The following is a 20,888-nucleotide window of genomic DNA, read 5'->3' on the forward strand; positions in this document are numbered from 1 at the left end:
TTTAGCTTCTCCAAACAGTCCCTTAGTTTTTTTAAGCTCATTGGGCGAGAGCTTGAGAGGAACCATCTTTGACTACAAGTTTGACAGGCTGAGTGATTCCACCTGTATCACCTGTGTGATTTTCTTTGCTTTGTTTGTTTTAAATCTTTTGTTCTTTTATTAATATATAAGTGACATAATTTTGCATCACACAAGTGATGTATTAAAAGAGTAACTGCTAGCTTTAGTCAGCGTCTCAGTGCCTTGTATTAATGAAGTTACGCTTTATGAAGAACGTAAGGACGTCCTTCAGGTGTTCTAACTCTCAGTAAAAAGATTTTTTGGAATAGTCTCTAAGTACAATTACAAATACTAACGCATGTGTGAAAATCTGCAATAGTTATTATATTAAATAAAAGTTACTCCCTCCGTTCCAAAATGTAGATCGTTTTGACTTTTTTAGATTCATATATTTTGCTATGTACCTAAACATATGTTATTCTAGGTGCATAGCAAACACTATAAATCTAAAAAAGTCAAAACAACCTATATTTTGAAACGGATGGAGTATTTTCTTAATACCTAGCGGGTCCCATGGGAAAACATAATGTGGCATCCCATGTACATATATGAACAAACCCAGGGTGATTTTAGTTTCAGCAAAGATGTTTTCTCTGAAAAAAGCAGCACCAGCAAGTTTTTTTAAAAAAAATATGAGATGGCGGGAAAGCCAAGTCTCGGTTGGTCGAGGGGGTTGGTCCGGACGCAGCCTGACAACGGCCGCAGCAGCGGCACCAGGCGCAAGCCAGCGCAGGCGGCAGGGCGAGGCTTTCGCTTCACTTAGCGGCAACGGGGACGCCGCACCCAACCAACCAACACGAGCTCCCCCTCACCCGCCGCTGCGACGCGAGCTCCATCGCTCGCGCCGACGCCACGCCGTCGCCGCCCACCAAATCGCACTCCGGCCAGCCCGATCGATCGAACCGAACAGCCACCCCTCACCTCTCCCCTCCCACCCGCCTAAACCTCCCGCCTTCTCTCACATTCATATAGCAGCAAGCCCGGCCCCTGCCACAAGGCAGAGCATCGCTCACGCGCACTTGCCCCGCCCGGCGTCGCCCCCCCCCCCCCCCCCCCGCCTGCCTTGGCCTCCGCGAGCGCCGCCGTACCTGCGGGGGATTGGAGGCCATGGAGGCGAGCGCCGGGCTGGTGGCCGGGTCGCACAACCGGAACGAGCTGGTGCTGATCCGGGGGCACGAGGAGCCCAAGCCGCTGCGCGCGCTGAGCGGGCAGGTGTGCGAGATATGCGGCGACGAGGTCGGGCGCACGGTGGACGGCGACCTCTTCGTCGCCTGCAACGAGTGCGGCTTCCCCGTCTGCCGCCCCTGCTACGAGTACGAGCGCCGGGAGGGCACGCAGAACTGCCCCCAGTGCAAGACCCGCTACAAGCGCCTCAAGGGTACTACTGGCTTAGTACATGCATTTCTTTCTTTCCTTCTTCTTCTTCTTCTTGCCTCGCTCTCCTCGCTCGTCGATCGTCGTCTTCCCTGCACGATAGATGATGCTGACTTGCTTCGCCGCCGTCGGCCTGAATAAGGGAGCCCGAGGGTGGCCGGGGACGACGACGAGGAGGACATCGACGACCTGGAGCACGAGTTCAACATCGACGACGACAAGCAGCAGCAGCTGGTGCAGGCCGGCGGCATGCAGAACAGCCAGATCACCGAGGCGATGCTGCACGGCAAGATGAGCTACGGGAGGGGCCCCGACGACGGCGAGGGCAACAACACGCCGCAGATCCCGCAGATCATCACCGGCTCCCGCTCCGTGCCGGTATATACGCATGCCTTCTACTCACTTGATTGATGTTCAAGGTGATCGATACAATTCAATTCCAATCGAATGATCGCCATCGTCTAGGTGAGCGGCGAGTTCCCGATAACCAACGGCTATGGCCACGGCGACCTCTCGTCTTCCCTGCACAAGCGCGTCCATCCCTACCCTGTGTCCGAGCCAGGTGCGTTGCTGTTCACGCACGACCAAAAAAATGTTGTTGGCTTTTGATCTGTTCAGATCAGACAACATTGATCATCACCTCCTGAAGATGTTAATGGGTTTGATTTCATCATCACTCATCAGGGAGTGCCAAGTGGGACGAGAAGAAAGAGGTGAGCTGGAAGGAGCGGATGGACGACTGGAAGTCCAAGCAGGGCATCCTCGGCGGCGCCGACCCCGACGACATGGACGCCGACGTGCCGCTGTAAGCACATTTGCATTTGCATTTAGTTTCCCCAAGAACAGACAGGAACAGCTGAATTTCAACTCCGACTAACGAGCGAGCGGGGCGCGCGCAGGAACGACGAGGCGAGGCAGCCGCTGTCGCGGAAGGTGTCGATCGCGTCGAGCAAGGTGAACCCGTACCGCATGGTCATCGTGGTCCGCCTCGTGGTCCTGGCCTTCTTCCTCCGCTACCGCATCCTGCACCCCGTCCCGGACGCCATCGGCTTGTGGCTCGTCTCCATCATCTGCGAGATCTGGTTCGCCATCTCCTGGATCCTGGACCAGTTCCCCAAGTGGTTCCCCATCGACCGCGAGACCTACCTCGACCGCCTCTCGCTGAGGTACGAGCCGGAAGGGGAGCCGTCGCTGCTGTCGGCGGTGGACCTGTTCGTGAGCACGGTGGACCCGCTCAAGGAGCCCCCGCTGGTGACGGCCAACACGGTGCTCTCCATCCTGGCCGTGGACTACCCCGTGGACAAGGTCTCCTGCTACGTCTCCGACGACGGCGCGTCGATGCTGACGTTCGAGGCGCTGTCGGAGACGGCCGAGTTCGCGCGCAAGTGGGTGCCCTTCTGCAAGAAGTTCGGCATCGAGCCGCGCGCCCCCGAGTTCTACTTCTCGCTCAAGGTCGACTACCTCAAGGACAAGGTGCAGCCGGCGTTCGTGCAGGAGCGCCGCGCCATGAAGAGGGAGTACGAGGAGTTCAAGGTGCGGATCAACGCGCTGGTGGCCAAGGCGATGAAGGTGCCGGCGGAGGGGTGGATCATGAAGGACGGCACGCCGTGGCCCGGGAACAACACCCGCGACCACCCCGGCATGATCCAGGTGTTCCTGGGCCACAGCGGCGGCCACGACACCGAGGGCAACGAGCTGCCCCGCCTCGTGTACGTCTCCCGTGAGAAGCGCCCGGGGTTCCAGCACCACAAGAAGGCCGGCGCCATGAACGCCCTGGTACGCAGTGGATCTCTGTCGCTCGCCTGGGTAGGATCTCTTGAGCTCCTTGAGAACGAAGCACTCCTACTAACAGACTTGTACTACGTGCAGATCCGCGTCTCCGCCGTGCTGACCAACGCGCCGTTCATGCTCAACCTGGACTGCGACCACTACATCAACAACAGCAAGGCCATCCGGGAGGCCATGTGCTTCCTCATGGACCCGCAGGTCGGCCGCAAGGTCTGCTACGTGCAGTTCCCGCAGAGGTTCGACGGCATCGACGCGCACGATCGATACGCCAACAGGAACACCGTCTTCTTCGACGTGCGTAAGCCTATAAGCCTGATGCCCTGATCAGAATCTCAGATGACACCTCCTGATCGGAGCAATCATATCTGACATTGTTGCTGGTGATGCCATGGATCAATCAGATCAACATGAAGGGGCTGGACGGCATCCAGGGCCCGGTGTACGTCGGCACGGGGTGCGTGTTCCGGCGGCAGGCGCTCTACGGCTACAACCCGCCCAAGGGCCCCAAGCGGCCCAAGATGGTGACCTGCGACTGCTGCCCCTGCTTCGGCCGCAAGAAGCGCAAGCACGCCATGCCGGAGGGCGCCGGCGATGTCGGTGAGTTTCATTCAGTTCAGGTGTCTGAAGATTGTTTGTTCAAGAGGAAATGGTGGCAACTTAATTGCTGTTTAATTCTATTCTTCAGGGATGGTGGACAGCAGCGACAAGGAGATGCTCATGTCCCAGATGAACTTCGAGAAGCGGTTCGGGCAGTCGGCGGCGTTCGTCACGTCGACGCTCATGGAGGAGGGCGGCGTCCCCCCGTCGTCCAGCCCCGCCGCGCTCCTCAAGGAGGCCATCCACGTCATCAGCTGCGGCTACGAGGACAAGACCGACTGGGGCCTGGAGGTACTCGCTGCTCTCTAGTCTCTGCATTTGCTTTGCTTGCTCCGGTCATGCATCCGGTCAGTAATAAAAGTATGAAACGAAACCATGATTTCCATGGTGGGCATGATGCAGCTCGGGTGGATCTACGGGTCCATCACGGAGGACATCCTGACGGGGTTCAAGATGCACTGCCGAGGGTGGCGCTCCGTCTACTGCATGCCCAAGCGGGCGGCGTTCAAGGGGTCGGCGCCCATCAACCTCTCCGACCGTCTCAACCAGGTGCTCCGGTGGGCGCTGGGGTCCGTCGAGATCTTCTTCAGCCGCCACAGCCCGCTGCTGTACGGCTACAAGAACGGCAACCTCAAGTGGCTCGAGCGCTTCGCCTACATCAACACCACCATCTACCCCTTCACCTCGCTGCCGCTGCTCGCCTACTGCACCCTCCCCGCCGTCTGCCTCCTCACCGGCAAGTTCATCATGCCGTCGGTCAGTGCATGCGTGCCACAAGCTGTTCAGATGCTAGTATTAGTTAACTCTCTGCAGCAGCAGCAGCAGCGCTTGCTGACACACATCCCCGGCTGCTCTGCTATACGTACTTGCAGATCAGCACGTTCGCCAGCCTCTTCTTCATCGCGCTCTTCATGTCCATCTTCGCGACGGGCATCCTGGAGATGCGCTGGAGCGGGGTGAGCATCGAGGAGTGGTGGAGGAACGAGCAGTTCTGGGTCATCGGCGGCGTGTCGGCGCACCTCTTCGCCGTGGTGCAGGGCCTGCTCAAGGTCCTCGCCGGGATCGACACCAACTTCACCGTCACCTCCAAGGCCACCGGCGACGAGGACGACGAGTTCGCCGAGCTCTACGCCTTCAAGTGGACCACGCTCCTCATCCCGCCCACCACGCTCCTCATCATCAACATCATCGGCGTCGTCGCCGGCATCTCCGACGCCATCAACAACGGCTACCAGTCCTGGGGCCCGCTCTTCGGCAAGCTCTTCTTCGCCTTCTGGGTCATCGTCCACCTCTACCCCTTCCTCAAGGGGCTCATGGGCCGCCAGAACAGGACGCCCACCATCGTCGTCATCTGGTCCGTGCTGCTCGCCTCCATCTTCTCCCTGCTCTGGGTCAGGATCGACCCCTTCATCGTCAGGACCAAGGGGCCGGACGTCAAGCAGTGTGGCATCAACTGCTGAGCGCGCGCGTCAGAGATTCAAAAAATTCTGGAGCTTGTGCATGCATAGGGAGAAAGAACAATCTAGAAATTTTGTATTGTTGATGTTTTGAAGCTTATGCTATGTTTCGTGTAATGTTCTGGGATCCAGAATTGTTGGACGAGGAATTGAAGGACAAGGTTTGAATGTTAGTAATTAGCAAACGATATTCATGTTCAATCTAATCCTAGTGGCAACTGGTAAATTCAGGTCCAGACCATCTACTGCTCACGAACAGATGGATCCATCCTCAAGGGTACGGCATTATCGTTGCAATACTAGATTTTACGATCTGCACACGAATTCAAGCGATGAGATTCACTACTTCTGGATGCTTCTCCTTGTTTAATTGTACTACTTTATTAGTGAGTCTAGGTGAAGACCCTGAATATACTGAAGGTGATACATGAACCTAAAAACTTTGCTGGCAACGCAAGCAAAATGCAGAACAAGCAAAGTCTATGTCTCAACAAACTGATGTGTGTCCAGCGCCAGTTAGTTTTTGGAGTAAACAGCAATACACACTTCAGATGTGAGTTAGCATCTGCTTAAAAACTGATGTGATGTTCCAGCTCCAGTACTTTTGGGTACACAAAAGAGAAATCTGAACACGAATAAGATGTCAGCACTCAACAGATAACTTTTTAAGTTATTTACGCCGCTACAAAGAGAGCGCAGCTACAAAATCTTACAGGTTTCTAAAAAGGAAAATTGAAACAAATTCTCCATCTTTGCCCATCCATTTCATCAATGTATTTCTTTCCTGATGCCAAAAAATACAATGGGAAAGAAGAGGGCTCCACTCTATACAACGAATAAAAATAAGAAAGGACTAGAAAAGCTGGGAGTGCTCTATATGGTCAAAACCATTTACATACGATGAGGGTCTTTTAAGTAAACCTATGATATCTACACACTGTGGCCTGTGGGGAGTTAGCTGCACAGCATCACACCATGATCTCCAGGGGATGTTTAACAATTTGTTTTGTTCCTATTGCTTCATCTGTACAGATTCCTCTTGCAATTCGCACGATATTTTCTTAAGTTGCAGGTTCAACTTGAGCAGTTGTACCTGTAAATCTTGATTAACTTCTTAATTCATATCATGAAGCCTGTGTCTCTGTTGCATAAGATGTGTCTGTAGGCTGGACTCCTGCACCTGAGTAGTAATGGGAATGACAAAATAGCTAAGTTTTGTGTACAAATGGCTGCCATCATGTGTCCATGTCACTTAAAAAGAAAACCAGTGAAACAGTTCATCCCGAACAGTTCACCATCAATATTAGTAAAAAATTAAGAGCTCCATGTCAGTTGTGCGTGATCCATGCCCTTCAATCTCCTCTACTACAGTTCGATACCTTCTTTCATATAAAAAATCCAAAAATTAATGGCAGGGCGTCAGGCTGTGGCACCTGTGGTTGGTTTGGGCCCTCCTACCACGGGGTAGTAGCAGTGGTCGGTAACAAAGTGGGCCGTGCTCAGCACACGTTACAGTGCAGCCCTATAGGGTGTTGCAGTGGTCGGTAACAAAGTGGGCCGTGCTCAGCACACGTTACAGTGCAGCCCTATAGGGTGAAGCCGGGGTTCCGGGATTTTCTCGGCCAGCTTGGCTGAGGTTTCTTCTTAGTGCAATGCCGTGGGGGCAGTCTTTCCCCCGATGGTTGAGGTTTTTTTTCAATATAACCAATCATCTACTACAGTTAACTGGATTGGATGTTCCAAGCTGCGGGGAGATGATCTCAGTAACTAGTAAGGCACAATCATAGTTTATATACCAAACCTAGAAATGGAATATTCAACTTTATTTGTTCGACCTGACCTGGTGTTACAACTCATTAATTTTCAATTGTATTGAATTAAACTAGCACATTTATTTTACAACTATAGTACCACTGTACAAAGTTAAGTGTATATAATGCAGAAAGTCATTATCCAAATGTAGTCCAGACTGCTGATAAGTGATAAGTGAAAAAGACGGAACAAAACTAAAGAATATAGGTTGATCTTGATCCCCAATAAGTGGATAAACAATTAAACAGTATATTTCCATTGCAGTGGGATATTATATCCAGAGGTATATATTATCACGAATGTTAAGTCTAGCTTGGAAGCAGAATTAGTACCTGCAATTTTGCAGCTGTAGCTAAGAGTTCTCTGCATTCATCAAGCATGACCTTTTCTTGCCCTGCTATGACAGAGAGTTCTGAAACCAAGGATTCCCTGTCTGTGACCTGGTAAGATAGCCTAATGTCAGTAAAACAAATCTTCAACATCTAGAGGGAAGACTCCAGGCAAAAATTCCACCTTGATGAGCATTCCATATTTCCACTTTATGCTAAATTATCACCTGATGCAGTTCGGTTGATTATTGTTATCCTAGAACGAGACAGTTTGGTATAGTATAGAGGTAATGTTAGCAGATGAATCATAATATATTGGGTTCCATAAACATGCTGGTTTATTACCACTCATTCATTGTCAGGGAACAAAATTTGTCATTGCTGTTCTTAACATCTATAGCATCTGAACCACTCCTTATTAAAAAATTGTGATCAATGGCTGCTAGTATTAGATCACAGATTCTTAAGCCAAATAGTACAAAGACATGATCTAAAGACTCAATTTTATCAAAGAAACAATGAATACTAAATTAAAAATGGATTCATGCAAAATCTGACCTTTGAAAGCATGCAGCAAACAGATGAACCCAAACCTTGCATGACATCAACAGCTGAGCTTACAGCATTCTTGAGAGCAATTGCATCAACCTGTTGATATGATAGTCAGTAACATGGCAGAAATCACAAGAATGGCATACTAAAGATGTTGCAATTTACTTATCACAGTTCCCAGCATACCTTAGCTCCCGATGTAACAGGTAACCGCAGGGTGCTTGCTTTCAGAGCCTCAGTTGCCCCAAACAAAGAGATACTATTATCCCTTTCCAGTGTAGGCCATTGTTCAAGGTAAGCAATCTGGACCAAGAGAACAGCACATTTTAGTGCAGTGGTAATAATTCCAGTAATATGAATGCTAAAAAGTTTAGAAGTCATTGTTTTTATGTTCCATATTATCCTCCTTTGTATAATGTGATACAATTAACAATATCCCTACACCATGCTGTTCAATGCAATTGATCACCAATGCTAAGTTTTTGTTTTCCACATTTTACATGCTTGCACAATAACTAAATATTACTGTTTAACAAGTAATGACCATGTAATTTACCTGTTCTTTCAGAATGTTGTACAGCCTAAGTTCTTGCTGAAGGTGCTGCATCATTATTCTTCTTGTATTAACAGAATCTCGCAGGTTTATAGTATTCCTCCAAACATTATAAATGGTATTCTGTTTCACATGACAAGAGGAAAAATTTGTTTAATCAATTAAAAAATAGTCAAAAAAAGGAAACAATATTCCGAAGAAAATACACTCCTAGTACACCAAAGTTACCAATTCTAAAGAGTAGTAGATCATAAAATTCTAAACATAGATATAATCAAATTTTACGGAGGAAAAACTTCTATTAGCATTTCTTTATCAAATAGCTGGCATCATCACTGCAAAACCAATTGGTTTTTTTAAAAAAACAGATGCCTAGTTCTGAGGCTTATGTTTTGGTTTGCATATGTATTTTGCAGCTGCAAAATTAACTTGTGAAGAGGAAGTATTATAAACTGTTTGTTATGTCATCGTGCATGAAGCACAGGCATCCAAGAAAAACAAGGGAAAATGATACAAACCAGACCAACTAAAACACTACTAGATAATTTGCTAATTTTTACCTCAACAGCGGCCTTTTGAAAAGATATAGTGCCTTCTGCATAAGCATTTATAAAGCGCCACTGCAAATGTCTATTGTACAATAAACGCTGTTGGTGGATGTTTTCAATTTGGCTCGCATTTTTCTTTCCTTTTCTCGCATCAACCATGTAGTTAATAAGAGGAGATGTAACACTAGCTTGAATAGCTCCAGCACTTTGGGACCAACAGGGTGTTGAAGGCCTTGTCCGAGATGGGCTCTGAAAGGCCCTGGAAGTTGAGGATGCAGCTGACAACACCTTGTTTGGGGATGATGAGCGTTGTAGAATTGGGACAGGAAAAGTAGCTGTTCTGTTTGGTCGGCTCACAGATTTAGATCTCTCTGTTTTCTGCGAGTCTACCTTGTCATCGCTTCTGCTTGCCTGAATAGCCAAACTTCTTGCCACTTCATCCAATGACGGGTTTAACCCTTTGACTGAAGATTCAACAGAAGGGGTCCTCCTTGGTGAAAGGCCTCTTGAAGTATTTGCCGAAGAGACCCGTCTGGTAGCTTTGTCAGAAAGGTCAATACTTCTTGACATGAGATTCTTTGGCACCTGCCCACCTATCATGGCTGGCCATCTATGTTGCTCAATTACCCTCTTAGAGGGCTCCTCTGAAGGTTGGGCATTCTCACATTGTTCAGCAATATTTTTCCTTCTGAAAGGGCTTCTCTTCCTCTCAGTTAGAACACTGACCTCACCCTTGGTACAATCCAAGGATGAGGCAGAGATTACCTTATCTTTTTTAATAGCAGGTGTAGCCATAGATTCCGACTGGAAGGAGGAAGATAAGTTACGCATTGCTGGCCACAAGCCATCATGAGCCTTTGTGCTGGCTATACGCTTGGAGCTCTTGTGTAAGTCTCTGGCAGTATCACGAACTGGTGTGATAGACCTTGGCGTAGGCATAGGTGTTGAGACCCGAGAGGAAGGTGTTGAAGGTGTTGACGGTCTTCTTCTATCTGCTGATTGTGCTCTTTTGGGTGCTGGTGTGCCTTCAGTTGCTGATGTCCGTCCAAGACTTGGTGATGTGCATCTTCTTGTCTTAGCGGCATCAGCCAGACCAGTTTTGTACCTGGATGCAACATCCTTCCCACGGAAAGCATTGTGCTTCTCCGATGGAACTAGAGGTGGTCTTAGAGTCTCATCAAGAAGAGTAGCCTTCTTCACATCGCTCTTACAGGCATCCATGAAGAATAGAAATTTGCAGAACAAACCACATCAATGTAAACCTCAGGAAACGAGCTCGCTGCAGCAGCCAATATGTACCTAAAGGCCCATAACAAGACACCAAATCAATTGAGTATGCCTCAAATAAGAAGGGAATTCATCTAAATTTCAGCTTGAAACAAGCAATAGGAACTTTCTGCTCATAAGAAGAAAGAAGCATATGGACATGAAAGTGTACCAATTTCAGCACCAAAACTTTAAGCAGCTGCAGCTGGTGCCCAAATCCCTCTTGTGGGGGGTATAATAGCCAATCAGGAAGGGATTATATGGAGGCTCAGAAACAGGGGAGGAAGGTGGCATCGGCGTGTAAAAATACATTGTAGATCTACTATAAAGCATAAAAAAGAAGATCTTTTGGACAAATGGCAGCTGCTACATGGGGATCATACATCCATTGAGCAAGGACGAAGCAAATAAACATTATTCGCGGAGATTCTGATGGTTTTGGAACAGACAGGACAATGCACATGCATGTGAGACAAATCAGTTGCCTAAATAATTTCTCGCCAGAAGCAGCATGGGAAACAGGGAACTTTTTAATACTTGCCACTTATGAACTATGCATGTGCGTCAAGGATATGCCCACCCCAATAGAGACAAGGGAAAAAATATGACAGTTTACCAGAATAAAATGCGGGACTTCACTTGAAGTTGCTGGAAATTCTCTTTGGCAAAACCGATCGGTGCAAAATTTGCCGCACCCAAGTCCCAAGGTAATGCACATGGTGCTTGCATCACCGGTGAATAAAAAACAATCGATCCTTGGAAAATTCAGACACCAAGAGCAAGCTAAGAACAAATAGTATGACATTTCAGGATCTACCGCAGATGTTGTCTACATGGCCGTTTAACCTTTTACTACTCAAGAGTAAGAATCACTAATACTCAGTTGGTGCTAAGCACCTAGTCTTTAAAAAATGGACCGCGCAGTAATTAAGCTTGTATAAATCACCGACGAGCCCAAAGCACGGAGGAAAGGAAAAGCAAATGTCGCAGTTGGCGAGATTAACTTCCCACGCAGCCAGGCTAGGCTCCTACTCTTAACAAAATCACAGGGAGCCACCACTCCATGCCAAAATTCTCAATACTCACGCTGCAAGATCCACCCAATCCGCGGCGAGAAGCCCAAGTCGCGCATCGGAACCATGCGGGAGCGGCGAAGAACCCGAGGAGGAGGCAACCGGATTCACCCTAAGAGTGCTCCGTACAAACCAGCGGAGAGGCCATCTAAAATCCCCAAACCACCTGAGCCACGCCGAACTCGCGATGAACCAGCACCAAGCCCGATCACCTCTCCCATCGGCGCACCTCCGATCACCCCCCCCCCCCCCCCAACGGCCGGCCGGGCGAGCTCGCCCATCATCCAGCTCCCCCCAGCTCGAATCGAGAAGAGGGGAGATTGGCGCCACGCAGCAAACAGGCCCTGGCCCCCTATCCCCGGAACCCACTAAAGCAAGCGCTAGAAATAGAATCCTCCTCACCTCGAGAGCGCCGCCTAGGACGAAGCGCGCGGGAGAAGACACCCCCGAGCCGCCGCGGAGAGGCCCTTCCTTGTCGAACCCGCCGCCGCCTCCTCGCCCTCCGCGGCGCCGCGCGCCGCGCGCCGGGTCGCGGGATCTCCGGGACGCGTGGGGCGGGGATCGCCGGGGGGTTTTGCTTCTGCCCTTCCGCGGGAGGGAGGAGATGGGGTGGGGTGGGAGGAGGCTGGAGACGGTTGCCGCGGCGGAGGTGGGGGGGGGGGGGGGGGGGTGGGGGGGGGGGGGTAGGGAATTAAGGCGGGGGTCGCCGAGTTAAAGGGAGACCAAACGGCTCCCTAATTGCCGCCCTTTTCTTGTTAAGCTACCCCGCGGCCTCCGCTACGCGTACCCCGGCGCGTGCACCCCCGAGACCGTGCGTGCGTCAGGCTCCGGACTGCACCTGGGCCAACAAGCGCCATGGCAGCAGCAGTGCTGGAAAAGCCCGAAAAGTAGGGAGAGAAATTCCTTGTGTTGCTGAAAAGCGTATGACATTAAATTTACTATCATATAACAATAGTATGAAGAGTGAGGAGTGTTATAAAATGTGAGAGGAGTGTCATCTCCATGACACTTCCCTAGTACATTCAGTCTTGATAATTGTGTTGATGGCAGTCCCACTGAAACTGGTCTAAAAAGATATGCATTCCACTTTGTGTGTGCTAATACATCGGATGGGCGGCTTTGATTTTGCAGGGTGCCGTGCAGGGAAACTGGAAAAGGTCAATTCTAGTTCTAGGTTGCATCTTCCCCCCCCGGTCACCAGCTGATTAGGACATCAACGGGAGCAAGCTGCCATGCAGAAGGGTAGGAAAAGACTGGGAGGAAGGCAAAAGATGAGTTGCTCTGGTGAATCTCTGGACTGCACTGAAAGTAACACGCAGAGGCCGGGGTCATGCCGCCGGTAGGCTTTGGTTGGCCTTAACAGTTGACCTAATCTCACGGAAAGAAAACGCATGCTCCCGAGTTTTCTTTTTATGTAATTGACGGTTTCTTCGATCTGCAGACATCGAGCTTTCTAGGCGGCTATCGTTCAGTAATAATAACGAAACGAAAATTCACGGTCAAACGCAAACTCGTAGACAAATTTGAATAATCCTATGCTTGTATGTGAACGTAGGACCAAGCTTTCAGAATAGCAAAAGTTTATTCACTTTGCCAGACGTACATATATAAAGCTTCACACGTCTACGTATTTGATTGCCGCGTGATAAGAATGGCTAGAGAAATCATGAACTACACTCAGCACGAGTGGTCGATATTTCGTGCTCCCTCTGTTTCAAATTATAGATCATTTGACTTTTTTATACCAAATTTGACAACTTGTCTTATTCAAAATATTACACAAACATAGTCAAATTTAAGTTATTTTTTGAAGAACTTGTATAGATAAAGCAAGCCACAATAAAAAAAGGTGATATTTTGCATAAATTTTTAAATAAAACGAGCAGTCAAAGTTAGGGTAAAAAAGTCAAACGATCTATAATTTGAAACGAGGGGAGTAGATTTATTATTGGAACAAATAATAGTACAATAGTACTCCCTTCGTTCCAAATTATAGATCATTTTTGGCAAATCTAGATATGTACATCTATATTTGCCAAAATGATATACAATTCGGAACGAATGGACAATTGTTTAAATGGCAGACCAAGTGCCATCATAATGATATAGTTGCGTGTGTATTCATAAGTGCGAGTAGACATACATATATATGAGCGTCTACGTCTGTACTGTATTTCAAAAGAAAAGATGTCACCGGCGAGCCACCTACGATGACTTTGCCGATCTAGGAAACCAACCACGCATGGTCTCTAAAAGGGCTTGGGGTGTGTGTGCATGCATCCGAGAGATGAGTGTTGGTGCGTAGCGTTTGCGTCCGCAACGACTTTAGAGAAGGAGATGACAGAAATCAGCGTGGAGAGGTCCGTGTGCTCTTACTGAGAGACTCCCTCTCGCTGTGCCGTGCCCTCGAGGCCGAATCGCTCCACAACCACATTCAAATTCGCGCACGGTCGGCTCGCATCGCCCGGCGGCCGCTCCCTCCCGCCACCGTATACGTGCCCGCCATCCGCAACCGAAGCGGTTGGCGCGCGGGCCCCTCCTCCCCCGCGCTCCCTTCCCGATCGAGGCGGCCCACGTCGCCCCCCCCCCCCCCTCCCCCCCCAGCCCCGCCAACGGCCACGTTGCCCAGCAGCCAGCAGGCCAGGGCGAGGCCGGGAGACCTCCGGCTCGGTCCCGGTCCCGCTGCCGTGTCCCGGGAGCGCACATGGGGAATGGCATGTGGTGGGGGCTGCACCGGACCAGGACCAGGGCGCCGCGGCCGGCGCACGTTCCCGCGCGCCCCGCGGTCGCGGTCGCGGTCGCGGTCACGGCGGCCAGATATGCGGACGAGCGCCGCGCGTCCTGGCCCTGCGCGACCGACGGAGCAGAGGCATCTCTCTCTTGTTGTGCTCCCTTGGGGCATCCGCGACGGGAAGCGAGGCGAGTGCGGGCAAATCCGGCATGTGGCATGTGCCGCTGCGGACACCTGCAGGGTGCTTCTGGGTCGTTCAAGTGGAGCGCCTAATAGCAGCCGCAAATTGGCCTGTGGCACGGATCGCATCGCGCGGTTTTTTGCAGCCGGGAAAAAAAATGCGTAAAATGGTAGGCAAGCACAGCTTCGCACGCAGTAGCATCTCGAAGGCTACCTGTCCAGGATCAAGGACGAGGATTTTGCGATGCAACCATGATTGTGCCATGCGTCGTCCAGTGGGCAGTGGCGCTGCTCTCCTTTTTTAAAAAAAAGAAAGAAAGAAAGAAATCCGAACGCTACGACTCCTGTAGTACTATCTGCTCCTCAGTAGGCCCAGCGCGCCGTGATGCACGGGTGCAGAAATGTGGATTACAGCGGACGCAACGTGCACAGCACTATGATTACGCGGCTCGTAATGTAATCGATGCCCGCGTTTCCTTTATTTAGGAAAACGAACAAAAGGTGCACGTACTCGCCCACCGTAAACAAGCAATCGATGATGCACGGAGCGCGGCAGGCAATATAATCATCGCTCGCGCCGCCCGGTCGCCGGTCGGCCTGCCCAGCTGACGCCACAACGCGACGTGCCAGCTGGTCCGCCCCGCCGGCCCGGCCCGGCCGTGCTCGGTGCTCTGGTGGGTGGCCCGAAAGAAGATTGTGCGATCCAAGCTGCTGGTGATGCGTGCATTTTGACAGAAAACAGGGTGATCTATCGGGGAGTAGGGTCGCTGTGCGGGCGTGGTCACCGCGTGCCTCGCTCGTCAGGCTTGGAAATGCATAACCAAACACATCTGCACCGCCGCCGCCGGTGACGCTCATTTATGTTATTATCTACTAGGCAGGATTATTATTATCATCGGTAGTCTTGCCTTGGACCGTGTCAGGGGTAAGACGAAGACCATCGGCACATTGTTTAGTCGCCTGCTTTTGACGAGGGTTTCCTTCAAAAAAAAAATCGGTAATGCTAGGGATTGACAAGGGGGAGGTCGTGCCGATGCGAGGCGCCCCAGCTTTCGCATGATAACGCACACACACACACACACACACACACACACACACACACACACACACACACACACACACACACACACACACACACACACACACACACACACACACACACACACACACACACACACACACACACAACACACATCCAAGCACGAATGGTCTTTTTTTTTCTGGAGGGGTTACTACTTACTAAGCCGCACACTGCTAAACTACATGTTTATTCGACTTCTAAACTATGCGCTAGGCTGATGATGCCGTTCAAAGGCCCGATTATATTTTAGGGCATCTCCGTCGTGACGATGTGTGACAGTCGGCGTGATATATCAAATGCTAGTGTTTTTGGGTAGCGGAAACTAGCTCTCTATCCCGACCTTTGCGTAAGCATGCACCAAAGATCAAACCAACGCATTATCCCACCACAAGTCTTAGCATGCCCGATAAAATAATTATGAGATGGATGAGAGAAAAAGAATAGTAACCGGAGCCTCACAAAAGATATGATCTTTGGTGCGAAAATGCAGTACGCCCGCGCAGCTCCAAGTAATAACATACCAGCAAATTCACCAAAACCTTGTGGACAATCTATGAGCCTATGTAAGCCTATGGAGGCGGTTATATGCCGCTTGAGGTGATAAATTCACGATTTACCACGCAAAGAATCGACCCTACATAAATATAAAAAAAATGTACTGCAGCCCGCTAAACATGAGACAATATGAGCCAGCGAATTTTTTTTCACCCGCGGATGTATATTTCGACACAACATCATCTGCGACTTTTTTTTTCCCATCACATGACTGACTTTGAGCCCACCAGCCCATCTCGGGGCAGCCTATTGGGCCGATAACTTGGGAAAGTAAGACGAAAAAATGATGCACGGGAGAGGGACGACTTTTTCCTTTCATATATAGTTTCTCATATTTTTTTTATTATATGGTGTTGTCCTCAATCACCACATATCAGCGGTAGCTATTGGAAAGAGCAAAACAATATTTTAGTATATTCTCCACCATGCAAAAGGGAATATTTTTCGTGGAGTACTCTAGAATGGGTAATAAGTAACATTAGAAAATATTAGAATATTTTGGAATTCTCTAGGAAGGAAACACTTGTCTTAATATCATGGTCTCCCTTCGTCTATAAATAGAGACCTCCCCTCTCTTGCCTTGGCATCCATCAATGAGCATGGTAGATGAAAGGAGCTAGTGTAAACTAGAAAGATGGCGTGGCGTTGCCGCGACTAATGACGCCCAATGAAGTTTGGAGAGTTATCTTGGCTTTGGAGTGGTTGATGTGCAACTTGCTACAGCCGAAATTATATATTTCTATACAGGATATCAGTCACTAATATGGAAGTTTACATGCTTGGTAATGAATTTATGCCTCTGAAAGTAGCATAGTTATATTTTTTTTATTAACAATTGATTTGGAATATTTTGAATAACAGCATGGATATAAATTTCCTGATTAATAATTGATTTGGAATATTTGGAATAACAACATGGATATAAATTGCCCAATTAACAAATGTTTGGAATATTTTGAATAACAAACTGCTCATTACATATATAGGGACAGGGATCTAAATTGCAGTCATGCCAAATGAGCCCGTCATTAATATCATCGAGCAGCTTATAATTTCTTCTCCCTGAATTACACAAAGAAACTATGAAGTGTTAGGATTTTGCAAAGCATAGGAAGGATATTCAATTGAAGGTGCTAACATTTAGTATAAATAATAATTCTTGGAAACCAGTGCAACGTGAAAACTGAAATTTTATTTATTTATTTTTTGCCTCTGAACAAATGGTTGCAGCTAAGCATAATAGATATATTTGAGAAGGTTTTGCATTCCTAAATATTGATTATTTATCTTCATGCACAGCACCTACTATTTTGGAAATCCTTTTCTATTCTTTCTAGGATTTTGTTTGAACTCATATAGTATTTTTTACCCCTCTTTTGCTTACTAACAGATAGTTATCATCTCGTAAGTATTGTATTTATGAGCTATACCCATTTAAATCAGACCAAACATAACCTCTTACAATTTGGATATCTGATGATGCAGGAGTTGAGTTTATCAGAGCAAAGTATAATGCATAGCATCTTAGGCAAACAGTAATCTTATTAGGAAGAAAAAAAACTTTAGCAAAAAGTACCTTAATTATCAATGCAGTGTTCTCTTGTGGTTTCCAAAGAAGATATTTACCAAACTTAAGGCATCTGCTTTGAAGCTGCAGTCAAAATGATTGAACATTAAAAGAGTCCCATCAGATGTATGCTGTGATGAGAGCAGTCCATAAATATTTAGCGCATGTCCTATGTTACATTGAAAATAAATACTAGACTAACTACTAAGCAAAAATTATTCAGATGTTTCTGGATGCATTAATTAAGAAAGGTCATGACTTGTACCATCAATCCAATATGCAGTGGCATTGTTAAAGTTGGAAAGAGTATCATTTAGTATGTAATCAGGATGGAGTGAATCTGAAGATATCAGCACACAATATTGTTGAGAATACTTTGTTCCGAAATGGCAGATCAAAGACGAAAATATTTTGCTGATAATGGTGGTTATCTGAAAACTGGCAAACTGCAGGATTAGGATTAAAAATTTGAGGTCTGTGTTTGGCAAAGTAAAAAAGATTATATATCAAAGAAGAAGAGGTCACTGAAAATAGTTACCTGCCAAATTGAGAATTCATAAGCCTCAGCAATCTTAAGCGAAATTGAACTCCAGTCTTCAGCCAATCCAAACAATTGACTCATCATCACATTGCCAATAATGGTAGCTGCCGCTGCCTCTCCATCATCGAGCTGCCACGACGCTGCCGCTGCTCGAGACAACGCTGCCTCGAAGCTGCGCAACCACAAGCTAGCACCCCTGTCGATGAAGACGATGCCCACAAGCAGAGAGCGATGAGCTGCAAGCTGAACCCAAGTTGCTGCCTCCCTTGCCCACGCCTTGTTCGACGAAATGCCGCATCCATATCGCCGCAGTCGTAGCCGAGTACTGCCGTACCGAGAGCCTCCGTCGCGCTGGCCACGTTCTACTCCTTCTCGGTTTCACCCCCGGTAAGTCGCCGCCGCTGCAGGCCCTTCCCGGGAGCTAGCCTCGATTCAAGGGTCGGCAACGTCGATTTGAACCGAGCTCCCATGGTCGTCGGCATCTGGCGAGCTTCCTGCTGTTCATGGCGGCGCCGGCAGCAACATAGGGGATGAGACGGCCTCCTCGTGGTCTCGTGGTGCGCAAGCACATATGTCGATGCTGGTGTAGTTGCCCCACACGAAGGGCCAGGCAGTTCGCAGGTGCTCCGGTGTGGATGTTGGATCATCCATATGGACTTGATATTTGACTGAGTGAATTGAATTGGATTGGATTTTTTTTTTCAATTTAATTTGGACTAGACTGGACGTGGATTATTAATATTTGAATCTTACTTGGATTCCTTTTATTTGGATATGGACTTCGATCCATTCCGAGGAGTACCATCGGCATTATTGTTTAGTCGCCTGATTTTGACAAGGGTTTCCTACTTTCCTTCTAAAAAAAATGACAAGGGGGAGATCGTGCCGATGCGAGGCACCCCGGCTTTCGCATGATAACGTACACATATATATATCCACGCACGAATGGTCTTTTCTTTTCTGGAGGGGTTACTACTTACTAAGCTGCACACCGCTAAACTACATGTTTATTCGACTTCTAAACTATGCGCTAGGCTGAGGATGCCGTTCAAAGGCCCGATTATATTTTAGGGCATCTCCGTCGTGACGATGTATGATAGTCGGCGTGATATGTCAAATGGTAGTGTTTTTTGGTAGCGGAAACTAACTCTCTATCCCGACCTTTGCGTAAGCATGCACCAAAGATCAAACCAACGCATTATCCCACACAAGTCTTAGCATGTCAGATAAAATAATTATGAGATGGATGAGAGGGAAAAAAAATAGCAACCGGAGCCTCACAAAAGATATGATCTTTGGTGCGAAAATGCAGTACGCCCGCGCAGTTCCAAGTAATAACATACGAGCAAATTCACCAAAACCTACATAAATATAAAAAAAATGTACTGCATCCCGCTAAACATGAGACAATACGGGCCAGCGAACTTTTTTCACCCGCTGATGTATATTTCGACCCAACATCATCTGCGACTTTTTTTCCCATCACAGGGACGACGTTTTCCTTTTCATATATAGTTTCACATATTTTTTTAATTATATGGTGTTGTCATCAATCACCACATATCAGCGGTACCTATTGAAAAGAGCATGGCAATTTTTTTAGAAAATATTCTCCACAATGCAAAAAGGGATATTTTTCATGGAGTACTCTAGAATGAGTAATAAGTAAAATTAGAAAATAATAGAATATTTTGAAATTCTATAGAAAGGGAACACTTGTCATAATATCATGGTCTCCCTTGGTCTATAAATAGAGACCCACTCCCTTGCCTTGCCATCCATCAATGAGCATGGTGTAACAGAACCGCCCAAATTAAATCGGTTTAAGTGCGCTAACTATCATCTTAATGGTTAATCAAGTTACCACGCACTTAAAACGGTGTAATCCGGTCGTCTGTCGGGTTAAGGATTGAAAAACACTGGAAGTCTCGCACGAAGATGAGCACAGATGATTAGAAGCAGACAAAAAATTCTCAAATTTAATTTACAATGCGGAGTTTTACAAACAAGTTTACGTAAAATATCAGAGTTCAAAATGTAGCGAAAATTAAATAGAAGTTTAGTTTAGAAAAAACAACGATAACTACGATAACGTGAGGACGTCACATCGAGCCCACTGATGTGAATCCTGGTTAGCTCCAACCAGCAGCAGCTACCTGAAAACAAGGTAACAACAAACCCTGAGTATACTAATACTCAGCAAGACTTACCCGACTAGTGGTATATACTTAGCCGACCCCTAGACATGCAAAGCTTTTTGGCTCTGAAGTTTATTTTGCTGAAAAGCTACTAATAGTGGATCCTTACTTTCAATATTTTAGCTCAAGTTTAATTTAACAAGTACCAACTAGATTTGTCTGAACATCTAAAGCAAGCTTGGTTGATCACATTAATCTTTTCAGAGTACCACAATCATATCTCATATGTTAACTTTCCATTCTCATTTCAATCTTTAACTACGATGTGACACAGTGGCCAAGGTTCTCATATCCGCGAGTCACGGCGAATCGATCCGATTTAACCTTACAAGGTGGACCAAACTCACACGACACGTGCACCCACGCCGGACCACATATGTCAACTGTTCCCGTCATTATCTCGACGTCTAAACCACGCCTGCCAAAACCCGGGTGAATGGGCCCCTCACGACGAACTCCCAGAGAACCCGAATGCGACATACATTCCATCACCCGCCATCATCCCACTCCCAAAGTAGCAGGTCACAGTTCAAAGTATCGTTGCAAATCAGGTAATTAGCTTACCGGTTTCGACTACCTCCTATTTCCGGCATGTGATTAGTACTGTTCAATCCTCGGTCAACAAT

At 47.9% G+C, this 20,888-nt stretch overlaps 2 protein-coding genes across 2 annotated transcripts; one reads left to right on the forward strand and one right to left on the reverse strand.

Moving 5' to 3' along the window:
* The first annotated feature begins 1,043 nt into the window (after positions 1-1,043).
* LOC120695680 (cellulose synthase A catalytic subunit 9 [UDP-forming]-like) lies at positions 1,044-5,482 on the forward strand. Its single transcript, XM_039978902.1, has 10 exons — positions 1,044-1,438; positions 1,577-1,812; positions 1,900-1,996; positions 2,119-2,239; positions 2,334-3,210; positions 3,304-3,516; positions 3,624-3,819; positions 3,908-4,110; positions 4,222-4,575; positions 4,692-5,482. Exons 1-10 carry the CDS (start codon positions 1,168-1,170, stop codon positions 5,277-5,279), a joined length of 3,156 nt encoding a protein of 1,051 aa, XP_039834836.1. The 5' UTR covers positions 1,044-1,167; the 3' UTR covers positions 5,280-5,482.
* A 430-nt stretch (positions 5,483-5,912) lies between these two features.
* LOC120695681 (AUGMIN subunit 8-like) lies at positions 5,913-12,047 on the reverse strand. The gene is made up of 7 exons (XM_039978903.1): positions 11,812-12,047; positions 9,083-10,369; positions 8,526-8,645; positions 8,156-8,272; positions 7,976-8,065; positions 7,421-7,528; positions 5,913-6,456 (listed from the first exon to the last, which is right to left on the reverse strand). Exons 2-7 carry the CDS (start codon positions 10,289-10,291, stop codon positions 6,391-6,393), a joined length of 1,710 nt encoding a protein of 569 aa, XP_039834837.1. The 5' UTR covers positions 10,292-10,369; positions 11,812-12,047; the 3' UTR covers positions 5,913-6,390.
* Positions 12,048-20,888: the final 8,841 nt, after the last annotated feature.

The sequence above is a fragment of the Panicum virgatum genome, chromosome 2K, assembly GCF_016808335.1.
Source record: "Panicum virgatum strain AP13 chromosome 2K, P.virgatum_v5, whole genome shotgun sequence".
NCBI lineage: Eukaryota > Viridiplantae > Streptophyta > Magnoliopsida > Poales > Poaceae > Panicum > Panicum virgatum.